The following is a 12065-nucleotide window of genomic DNA, read 5'->3' on the forward strand; positions in this document are numbered from 1 at the left end:
CAAAAATTTAGCATAGTTTCCCATTAATAAGGAAAGGAAGAAGAAAGAATCCTTAAAAGTGTTGCCACCATCCGTGCTAAATGTGGGCTTCAATTTTATTTAGTTAGTGGAAGTTGCTCAGAAGTCTACTGCCAGAGAACAACAGTGAAGAACTGTCCCTATTGGCCAACCTCGTGCTTATTTTACATGTTTTGAAAATCCTCAGTTCAATCAGCGAAGCCCCAATCAATAATGTTGGCTCTCTGATTTCTTCCTCCCAGCCGTCCTCTGCGCCCTCCCCACCTGTGCTCAGAATGCTTTCTTGTAAAACCCAGCTTGTGATCAGTGTGTGCTGCGCAAATAGGTATCTGTGCCACGGCTTTTCCGCTGTGCCGTCACAGCTTGAAGACACTCGCCAAGTTACAGACAGACTGTCAACAGCAGAATGTGGCCAGGTTCCAATAAAACTTTATTTCCCATTGTGGAAATATGAGTGAGATTCATGGGATTTTCCTCTGTTGTATCTTTTAAAAATCATTTGAGAATGTGAAACCTTGCTAGGGAGGGAGCTCAATCAGTGAAGTAAGGGTCGTGCAGTGTTTCAGGACCTGAGTTCTGGCCCCAGGGCCCACATGACAAAGCTGGATGGATATGGTGGTATATGCTTTTAACACTAGCGCTGGGCGGAGGGGGTGTTAGAGACAGGAAGATTCTAGATCCCCCTGGCCAGCCAGCCTAGCCTATTTGGCAGATTTTAGATCAGCAAGAGACTTTGTCTCAAAAGAAGCCAAGGTAGATGGTGCCTGGAGAATGTTTGTCCCAAATTGACCCCCGACCTCCCCCCCCCCGCACTCCCCCTCACACACATTCGTTCTCCCCTGTGTGCAAATGCATACACAAACAAACACATACTCAGGCACACCAAAGGATATAAAACCAACTCTTAGATCACAGCTATATTAAGGACTGGTGGGTCAGGTTTGGCTCAGGTTAATGGACCAATGAGACTCTATTGTACTGCATCAGTTTCTAGTCGAACTAGCAATCAGATTCTGGTATATTATAGTTGGATGTATAAAAGCCACCCTGCCTGCTAGATGAGATTGAAGTCTGTTTTGTGTTACTACAACCTAATACTGGAGCCAGACTCGTTTATTGTGAAATGGAATTTATTGCTCACTGTTGGAAGCTGAAAACTTTAAGACGAGTGGCCCCCATCCAGGGAAGGCCATCTCCTACTGTGCAAAGTTCTGCCTTGGGTCACTAGTTATCTCCTCATAAGCCACTAATGGCATTGTGGGCCCACATCTATCCCTAATTATCCCCCAAAACCCTGCCTTCAAATAACATCAGTATACCAGTGAGAGGAGTGCCTTTCCGGTATGAAGAGATACTTGTATCTGTGGCACAGGCATCACCTACAGTCAAACAATTGATGGGAAGGTTGACAGAGGCTAAAAGCCCTGCAGCATGCCCTGTGCTCCAAGCAGAATAAGATCTGTAGAGATAATGGTGCCTCTTTTCTTTCATTATGCTCATTAGGCACTGGGTACCCAGTCCTACCAGGTGCTAAGCTCACTGCAATGAGTCCTGCGGGCCCCTCCAGCATCCCTGGACCTTTATTTTGCTGGTATTTGGGCCTCCTTCAGTGGCTAGCCCGTTCCGTCTGCCTGGATGCCTGACACCTTCTTTGTAGGTGTGGATGCTTACCGTGGTTAAGACTCCAAAACCACCTGGTCAGGGATGTAGCTTAGAGGTAGAGAGTTTAGTTAGCTTGCAGGTGGAGTTGGGGTTAACTCCCAGAATCATAAACATAATTGCAAAATGAGCAAGTAAGAAAATAAGGCCTACGCTTCTTCCCAGTGGCGAGTTTACTTTGAAGTGTTTGTCCGTTTGCTTTGGTCTCTCGCACTACACCATTGGGGTTATAGTTTGACACGCAGTGCTCTCCTTGCAGGTGCATGCTCCGGGTGCTAGACTCCTTTGGAACAGAACCTGAGTTCAATCATGCGAGTTATGCCCAGTCGAAAGGCCACAAGACCCCCTGGGGAAAGTGGAATCTGAACCCGCAGCAGTTTTACACCATGTTCCGTGAGTATTCCTGGGTGGACCCTGCCTTTCAGAAAGCTACCAAAGACAAGCGCAAAGGTTAATTAGATAACCTTTTATCTGGGGTTGCTAGTCTCAGGACCCTTACCTGGAAAAGTATGTGCCTTTGAAATTTTCCCTTGGGAATAATTTTTTTTTTTTTTTCAGTACTTGGAATTGAAAGCCCATGTGAACTTTTTGTGAAGAGATTTAGAAATGTCCTAGAGAAGAGTGTTCAATACAAATTACCAGTAGAAGCCACATGGGAAAGGCCTGCAGATCACCTCCAAATGAGCAGTTACTAACCGTGTCCCAGCATCATATCCATGTTGCTAAGGGGCCGTTGCATCCCAAAGAGGCCCTCCATGTCAACCCACTCTTTCCACACAGTTCAGTCTTAATCATGTGAGCATGAAGCTTTTTTTTTTTTTTTTTTTTTAAGACAGAGTTTCTCTGTGTAGCCCTGGCTGTCCTGGAACTCAAACTATAGACCAGGCTGTCCTCAAACTCACAGAGATCTGTCTGCCTCTGTCTCCCGAGTAGTAGGATTAAAGGTGTGAGCCACCATTGCCTGGCTGAGCAGGAAACTTTTAAAAGAAAAGGTAAACTCAGAGCTGGGGAGATGGCTCAGTGGGCCCTGTGAGCTTGAGGATGGAGTTCTGATCTCCAGAACATAAATAGAAATGCCAAGTAAGAATAGTGGTGTGCCTGCAGTTCCAGCTCCATCCCCCACCTTTCCCCTCCCCTCCCCCACCCTCCCACCCCCAGCCCAGTGGGTGGAGATGGCGCTGCCTGACTAGAGTTGACAAATCAGTGAGTTCTGGTTCAAGTGAGAGGCTGCCTGAGCATACAAAGTGGAGAATCACTGAACAAGATACATGACATAAACCTCTTGCCTCTACATGCACAGTGCGCGCGTGCGCACGCGCAGATGTGTACATATACCCACATGCATACCACACACGTGCACGCCTTTTCTGAATTAGGACTATTTTAAACTCAGTTTCGTGTTTTGCTGGCCGCCTAGCTACTGGGCTCAGAGCGTTTTGCTGCCCTTGCTGGTGTTTGTGTGGCATTTAATAAGCTTGTGCAGTGAGAGCTTTTACGGTGTCGTCCAGAGAATCACCTACAGTAGCTATAGTGTTAGTTTCAAATGAGTGACTTTATTGAGCATGTAGCAAGCAAAAGTTTAAAAAAAACAAAAGGTAGGTAGGTTGTAAAACATCAACTTGGAGACTTATACAATATCCAGTAGACAACTGCAGTAACCTGATAGAGCAAATGGGTAAGGTCATCGAAGTGGGTCTTCAGCACCCCATAGAAAATGGCTGAGGAAGAAATGGTCCTGTGGGAGCCTCTCCACAGTTACCTCACAGCTGCCAGTTCCCACCTGAGACATTTTTATGCACAGAATAAACAGTAGCCTTGACTGGAAAGGGCTCCCCTCTGGCTCTTCTCAAGGCGTGATAGCAGGTTGTTTTGCCAATCTCCTTTCTCTGCCACAGGGTCACAAGGCCAGCTTTTTCTTAGACATGCTTGGGTCTGACAGGGGAAATTCCTACCTTGCTTCCAGAGCCAACCTCTCTCTGTGACAGTCCATGACCATTCACTGACATAATGGATGGGTGTTACAAATTGTGTTTAGACCAATGTACTCCCTGGCCCTGCTGCTGGGCTCAGAGAGGTCTCCATGACAGCCATTTCCTGTCACCTCTGTTTCCTGCTGTTGCCCTCCATTTCCCTAATTTTGCTTTATTTCTAATTAGCCATAGACTGTAAAGCCAAGTACCCAAGTGCTGTACTAGACAGTGTTTGGGCTAAAGTTATGATTAAATCCCCACCTCCATGGTGAGGGAAGGCTCTATTCTTGAAGTATAAGAACGAGTGAATGAAACCATTGATTTGAAGGCTAAGGATAGAGAACTCTCCCTTTCCAAAGTTATCAGTATGATATCATCTAGATGTTTCCATACTAAAACAAATTTCTGAAATGTCAATCTTAATTGTTTGACTGAGTCAAGGCCCTATAAATGTTTAAGCTGTCTTTTCGTTTCGTGGCTGTCCTTCAATGCCTTACACAGCTGCCCAGAGGTGAGCCTTTGTTGGGTTCCCTCCATGTCTCAGTGAACTTGTTAGACTAATCCTTGGGAATTAGGTGTGGGGGAAAAAAAAGAATTAAGAAGGATATCCAGCTGGCAAGGTGATGATTTTAAAAATCAAGTCATGTTTGTGGACTGGGGAGATGCTTCCGTGGCTAGAGTGCTTGAGAAGGCCTCAGTTGGATCCCTAGGACTCATGGGAAAGGTTAGGTGTAACATGATGGTGTGTGCTTGTAATCCCAGCGCTGCGGAGGAGGAGAGATGGGTGGATGCCAGAAGATCACTGGACAGTCAACCTAGCCCATTCAATCTCTTTAAAAAGTTGATGGTGCCTAAGGAGTGATGCCCGACATTATCCCCTGACCTCTTTGTGCATGTGCACACACACACACATACCCACAAACACACATACACACACACATACACACAAACACACATACGCACACACATACACACAAAATCTGACAAAGAGAGAGACAGAGACAGAGACAATGAGAGACAGAGACAAGGAGAGACAGAGACAAGGAGAGACAGAGAGGGGGTTGGGGAAGAGGGTAACTTGTTTAAATCTTCTTTTGAGCCCAGAGAGTTTGGCGAGAGCATGCTGTGTATATGATAGACATTATCATTATTGGAGTTATATTGTCCTGTTATTGCCACCTGTCCCAGGGGCATAGTTCAGGGAACAAACTAATATTTGGCGCACCAGGTAACAGATGGCTGTCAGCACGGCAAGGCATGATTAAAGTCTGCCTGGGGTTTGACTTTGCTACAAAATCCTGAATATGGAAAGAGGTGCCAGCCAATCAACTAAGCAGGGACCTGTGTTAGGACCAGGAGGTAAAACTTGAGCTTGCATAAACTTTCAGGGACACGATGACAGTAACCTTGTGCTCTGCCCCAGAGCAGAGATGGGGTTTTCTCAATTGAAGAGTGGGACTCAGCCCCATGCAAACCTGCTGGGATTATGTGGGTGAAGGCTTTTCCTCAAGTGAAAGAAGTTCTCTGTTTAAAGTGTAGTGAAAGCCAGAAACAGAGAATACTTTCTCTTAACCTGGAAGAAGGATACAGTTCCTGGATTCAACTGAGACCAGGGGGAAAGTTGACACAGTTGAATGCCTTTTAAGAAAAGAACCCACAGAGCAGAACATTGCCAACCACCCGAAACCCTGAGAGCAAACAGTGCAGTGGAGAATGTTTACATGGTTATTTGAGACTGTCAGAGGGATGTAAAGGAGCCAAGATATCTGGACACAAGAAAGGCATATTTATGGCGTTGATGTGGAGACCTCGGGTGATTTTCAGGCTGAAGAGGGTATTAGTGAAGTCATAAAAATGAAATATTGGCCTGGGGGTGGCTCCATGTGTAAAGGATTCACCATACAAGCCCGAGGACCTAAGTTTGATCCCAGTAACTCAAGTAAAAAGCCAGGCATGCTCTTACAAGCCTGTAGTCCCCACACTGGGGGAGGGAGGGAGGCAGAGAAAGGGGCATCCTTAGGGCTTATTGACCAGTCAGCTCAGCTTCAGGTTGATGAAGACACCCTGTCTCCAGAAAACCAGGTAAAGGGTACCTGAGGAAATAGCATCCATAGTCATCTTCTGACTTCCATACATAACCTACATCACACACACACACACACACACACACACACACACACACACACACACACGCACGTGCACACGCGTGCACGCGCGCACACACACACACACGCACACACATACATGCACACACATACACGCGCGCACGCACACACACGCACACACGCGCAAGCACACATACACACTTATACACCACCACCATACACTCACTACACACCACACACAAATGTTTTCAATTCTGTGCTTTGAAAAAGACCAAAAATTAAGCCAGCCTGATGAGGGTCATAAGAATGCAAGCCTTCAGACCAGGTTTCCACAAACATCGTTTTCCATATTAAAGACCTAGAGAAAGTCAGATTGCTGGTATGAAGTAGGGAAGGCAAGGGAGCCAGGAAGGACCACAGGGGTGGTATCAGGACTTCAGTGGATTCCCAAGCAGCATCAAAAGAATATTGGCTACAGTGGGGTCAAGTCAAATGAGTGAAAACCAGTCAGTGGGGCTGGGCATGCAGCTCAGTCAAGAGAGTGCTCGCCCTGCGTGCACAAAGCCCTGGGTTCCACCCCAGCACCACATTAACTGGGTGTGGTGCTGTACGTGGTCATCTCAGCACTCAGGAGGTGGAGGCAGGAGGGTGAAATGGTCACAATTACTTGGCTACATGGCAAGTTCAAGATTAGCATGAGATACATGTGACCCTGTCTTAAAAGGGAAAAAGAAAAAAAGCAGTTGATGAGTTCTGAGTGATGTGATGATATGCCAAGCAAGATGTAGTGGGTCACCTTTGCAAGTTGCTAGGATACCATCTCATCCCTCTGAATAATAAAGGGGGAAGAGCCCAGCTTTGATCTTCCAGCCTTTCTAGCACGAATTATATTTGAAGATAATCAAATGGATGATGATAAGAAACTGTTCATAATGGGGAAACAGCACTGCAAATTCAGGCAGAGTGACGGATTAGGGAATGAGCGTCCCCAAGCTCTTAATGAGAACTCAGATCCTGTGATCGTCAGCCGCCGCGGTGAAACCCATCAGGTAGCACGTTGATGGAGAACTTTCCACAGACAGGGCTTTCTCCAACACAGGAAATATGGAAATAAGCTGGGAAATGAGGCACTGTGAGACATTCATCATGCCAAGGCATGCCAGGGCTGGGGACTTGGCAATAGAAAGCCGTGTCTGTACCTCACTCTCCAGACTCTGCCCTTAGTGACCTCCAATACCCTGGTCAAGAGGGTCCCTTCCTCCCTATGTGACAAAACCAGCGTGTTGGGCAGCTATGGCTGGTCTGGTGATCTACATTTGAAGACTGTTTATTTGAATGGAGAAGAGAAGTGCCAAAATGTGTCCAGTTTTTTTTTTTCTTTTAAATATTTTTTTAAATAGGCTCTCATGTATTCCAGGCGAGCTTGGAGCTCACTGTGTAGCCAAGGGTGACCTTGAACTCCTGGTCCTCCTGTTTTTACCTCAGGACCACTGGTATTAGAGGCATGAGTCACCATACTCAGTTCATACGGTGCTGGGGTGGGACTCAGGGCTGCATGCGTCTCTAGGCAAGTATACTCCTAACTCCCTCTTAATTGTTGGATAGTTTTTCCAGAGCTGAGGACCAAACCCAGGGTCTTAAACTGAGTAGGCAAACACTTTACCACTGAGCTCAATGTCTACCCCCACCCCTTTATAATTGGTGGTTTTAATGTGACACAGTTATTAATGTTTCATTTAAGTGCTATCTATATAAGTGGCATGTAAATATGCGCCAATGTTGAGAATGTATTGCTACTCTTGTGCACTGAGCTTGTTTTCTGCTGTTGGCTAACACCGACAAAGGGAGGGGCTCCAGAAGGAGAGTGACCTTGGAGGCATAAAATTGAGGCTTCAGGGCAACTGTCTTGGGAGATTTGGGTTCGGGCATGTACGCAATACAGAGTCCAGCCTGCGGTGGGAGAAAAGCACACATGGGTGCACTGTCTTTAGGAGATGTGAAATGAAGTAGACCAGGCCACGGAGTATCTCCTTACCTGCTGAATATTCGTGGTGCACTGCTCATTAACAACTTCTGCTGTGCCTCACATTCCCATATTGTTTATTTTCCAACTCTCAGGGCTTACACTGGGAACACTGTCTTTGTATATTCTGTTTGTAGTTGGGCATTTTAGGGTCTATAGTTATGCACTATGCCTTGATTCCCAGAAGCAAGTTGGAGAATGAACAGGTGGTCCAAACAGTGATACGCTTGGGTTAACTCTACTGAGTGATGACTCTGTGTATTTGTGAGTTGGTATTGGTGTGTATGCATACTGGACATGGACTTGACAGGGAATGTCTTTCTCAGTCATTCTCCCGGATCTTTTTGAAAAGGGTTTCCCATGGGCATGGTACTCATCAATTTTCTCTAGGCTGTCTGGCCAACAAGGCCCAGGGATTCACCTGTCTCTCTACTTGCCCAGTTCTGGGACTAAAAGGATGGACAACCACACCTGACATTTTCCCACATTGGGTGCTGGGAATTAACCTCAGGTCCTTGTGGGCCCTCGTGGGTCCTCATAGCCCCACAGCAGGCGCTCTGCTTACCAAGCTGTTTCTCTAGTCCTAGGTGATAATGGCTTGTTCAAAGAAGCAGATAAGTGTGTCATTCCTCCTGAACACAGATTCCCATGCAGATCCCAGTCTGTGTGCTTGTTTGCCTTCCATACTAGACACTAAAGCCTTCCTTCTGTCTCTTGTAAGTTGGTGACATGGAGTTCTAACCCTCAGCGCTTAGGGTGCCCTCCCTCTTTCTTGTCTGTGGACTCACAGCCTGACCAGGTAGTAGAGCATTCCCAGCCTTTGGCTCAGGGGCCATCCCTCTCCTCAAGTTACTGCCATTCCCAAAGCCGTTCCCTGAAGTGTTTGAAAGTGAACAGCGGCAACAGGAAGCGTGGGTCTGTGTGTTTCTCTGTCTGGCTGGATGTGATGTGACTAGCTGCTGGAGTCCCTGAAGAGATGGAACTGTAACCTGGAGCTGTGAGCCAGACAAGCCCTTTCCTCCCCTGTGTTGCTCTAGCCAGGATATTTGAATGCAGCAACAGAATATTTTTAGTTATATATACTAAAATTTTGCATTTCATTATTTTTTGCCTATATATGTATTTGGTGTGTGTATGTATGCACAAGGATGTGTATACACAAGCATGTGGAGGCCAAAGATTTGTGTGTGTTGTTTGTTTGTTTGTTTGTTTGTTTGTTTTTCGAGACAGGGTTTCTCTGTGTAGCCCTGGCTGTCCTGGAACTCACTCTGTAGACCAGGCTGGCCTCGAACTCAGAAACCTGCCTGCCTCTGCCTCCCAAGTGTTGGAACCTTGGGAGATTTGTGCTTCACCCAGCTAGCTGAAGATTTAACATCAGGAGTCCTCCTCAATGCTCTCTACCTTACTCATCTAGGCAGGGGAGAGGTCTCTCTATTTCTGTTTCCATCCTGGGATCGGCACTCTGGTCCTCATGTTGTGACCTTTATAACCCATGTTCTGAGCACCCCCCTCTTACAATTTTTTTCTACTTCATAAATCACATTGCCTTTTAAGCTTCAACACTACTAGTATTTCCAGTGCTAGTCAAGAATCTATTTAAATAACTTTTTGTGCTCTGCACTTTGAGGGTTCTCTCATTTTCTCAAGAGAACCAACTGTACCCATCTCTAGGTGTCCAGATTCACTCTGTCTAGCCACTGTTTCTCTCTCTGCCTTCAGTCTTTCTACTGTAAATGCATTTGCTGTAAACTCCTGAGGGCAAGATCTCTCTCTCTCTCTCTCTCTCTCTCTCTCTCTCTCTCTCTCTCTCTCTCTCTCTCTCTCTCTCTCTCTTACCTTCTCTGTCTCAAGCATGGTATGTTATACCTTTGTAAGTGATGAAAAAATATTTACCCACATGAAGTGAAATAGATGAGTTATTTAAGGGAGCCAGCTAAGAAAGGAAACCCCCAGATCGGTGACTTGCACATTTCTCAACTCCTGTTTGGATAGTTCTAATTAGCTCATAACACCATTCACAATGTCATCTGGCTTCTGTAAAGATGGCCAGGGTTAAAAAAAAAAAAATCATTTTATATCATTGAATTCCCTGCCCCCATCTTTCCCTGGAGACTGTGGCTTAAAGAAGTAATAGCATCAATGCAGAGACTGCTCCCACGCGCTTCAGGCAAGCCTCCACTCAGGCCTCATTCTCTGTCTGCAAACATCTCAGTAGCATCTTAGTGACATCATGGCCAGCCCTGCCTCAGAGCCCTTCCTTGTTCCCTAAGTAAGGTCAGATGTGCTGAGCTATTCTGTCTGTGTGTCTGTCGAGTCAAGGCTGTGGCTTAGATGTGAACCAATCAATCATCCTAGACGGCTCAGGCTCCCGGGGAACCTGGCTTCGTCGCTTACTGACTGCCTTCCTTACTTCCCTCTGGCCTCCTTCATGTTTTTTTCAACTGTGCCAGACACTTCCACCTTTGCAGTGACTTTCTTCCTTGTCTTTGACTTCACCACTGTCATGTACCTGTAACTCAGATGACCCTTTAGTGGCATTTGCCCTGACCTCATTTGGAAGTGTAGATCCTTTGCCCCACTCCCCACCCCCTTCCCTGCCTTCCAGCCTCTTTAACCTTTCATCCTTTTTCTTTTGTTTCTCTCTCCTTCCTGTCACCTGGGTTTAGAGTTGGAAGCTTTGGAGTTTGTTTGTTCATTAATGAAACTTAGTACATGGTAGGCGTTATCTACTGAGTGGCTCTAAATAAAAATAGAAGGATAATATCTTTTCAGTTATGGGCTCATGTAACAAGTCAGGGAAGAGTAAGAAATAACTCAAAACTGGGCCTAGGATGTGGTTCTGTTGCTAGAGTGCCTACCCCACAGGAGGTCCTGGGTTCTATCCACAGCATTTCACAAGCCTGGTGTGGTGGTCCACTCTGGAGGAAAGGGGTCCAGACAAGACCATTCTTTCCTATAAAGGCATTCAAGCTCAGCCTGAGCTTCATGAGAGCCTGACTTTTAAAAAAAAAAAAAAAAAAAACCTGCAGATCTGAGAGTGCTCTGTGAAGTGAGAGGTCCTCCTCTTTCCTTCCTATAGAGCTGCTATTCTTAGGGCTTGAAGAGTTGTCCCAGCCACAGTGACTCTTGGCCATTGTTCCGTTGTTACGGCCATTATCACTGGCTTTCAAGCTGGGTTTCTGCTAGGGTTTGGGGCTCTCACGGCCACTGTATGATCAGAAGAGACTGATGATGAGGGTCCCGAACTTGAGCCTGGCAGCAGTGAGAATTTTGCAAGTGAGCCGATCCTAGCCGATCCTCTGCCCTGCCAACCTGGCAGCCGGCTCGGGCGTTGGGCGCTTCTGTCCCGTTTACTCCGAGGACAATGAGAGGGCCTGTTGTTCCTATACAGACCTGCAAGACTCTTCCCTCTGAGGACCAGCCTTCAGGAGGGCCCCTTGTCAAGGCCATCCCCTCTAAAGTGCTTTTGACACGTGAACAGCCCTCTCCGCTGCACCTCTGTGGCTGGCTCAGACACTCCGGAGTTCGGCTCCACTGTGCACTGCTGTTTCTGTAGATCATGCCCAGCCTCCTCCTCCTCTCAGTGAGCCAAGCATTATAACCATTTTAAAACATAAATTTGGGTGAATTTTGAAAATTCTAGCTACTCATTCTGTGCAGCTTTAAAATCCAGATTATGGGCTGGTGAAATGGCTCAATTGAGTGCTTGCTGTGCAAGCAGAAGGATCTGAGGTCAATCCCCAGAGCCTTTGTTAAAAAGCCACACGAGGTGGTGTAGGCTCGTAGTCCCAGAGCTAGGGAGGCAGAGACCGGAGGGCCCGGGGACTTGCTGACCAGCCGGGCTAGCCTGCCTGCACAACTCTGAGAGACCCTGTCTCTAGAATGGCAAAGCAAAACGAACAGAAAAGCAACAACAATTGCAGGCCAGAGATGGCTCAGCTGTTAAGAGCACCTCCTACTCTTACAGAGGAGCCAGGGTGAGTTCCTAGCACCCATATGGCAGCCCTCAACTGCCTGTAACTCCTGTCCTAGGGAATCTCACATTCTCCTCTTGGTTCCAAGGTCACCAGAAATGCATGTGGTGCCCATACATACATGGAGGCAAACACACGTGCACATAAATATAAATAAGTGTACAGCTAGAGAAATGGCAGCCAGAATCACTCTCTGGTGTGTATACACTCATACACACAAGCATCTGCACATACATACATATGTAGGTACAATTACGTGTGTGTTTTATATGTGTGTGTGTTTGTGTGTGTGTGTGTGTGTGTGTGTGTGTGTGTG

At 46.6% G+C, this 12065-nt stretch overlaps 1 protein-coding gene across 6 annotated transcripts in view; it reads left to right on the plus strand.

The window, feature by feature from the left end:
* The window catches only part of Mgat5 (alpha-1,6-mannosylglycoprotein 6-beta-N-acetylglucosaminyltransferase), a 277034-nt gene that overhangs the window by 188235 nt on the left and 76734 nt on the right, over window positions 1-12065 (plus strand). For all 6 annotated transcript variants that reach the window (XM_021197508.2, XM_029538621.1, XM_029538622.1 and 3 more), the window contains one exon: window positions 1937-2070. In XM_021197508.2, the coding sequence (XP_021053167.1) occupies window positions 1937-2070 (134 nt within the window). The remainder of the gene's footprint in view (window positions 1-1936; window positions 2071-12065) is intronic.

The sequence above is a fragment of the Mus pahari genome, chromosome 5 (genome assembly GCF_900095145.1).
Source record: "Mus pahari chromosome 5, PAHARI_EIJ_v1.1, whole genome shotgun sequence".
In the NCBI taxonomy this organism is placed as follows: Eukaryota; Metazoa; Chordata; class Mammalia; order Rodentia; family Muridae; genus Mus; species Mus pahari.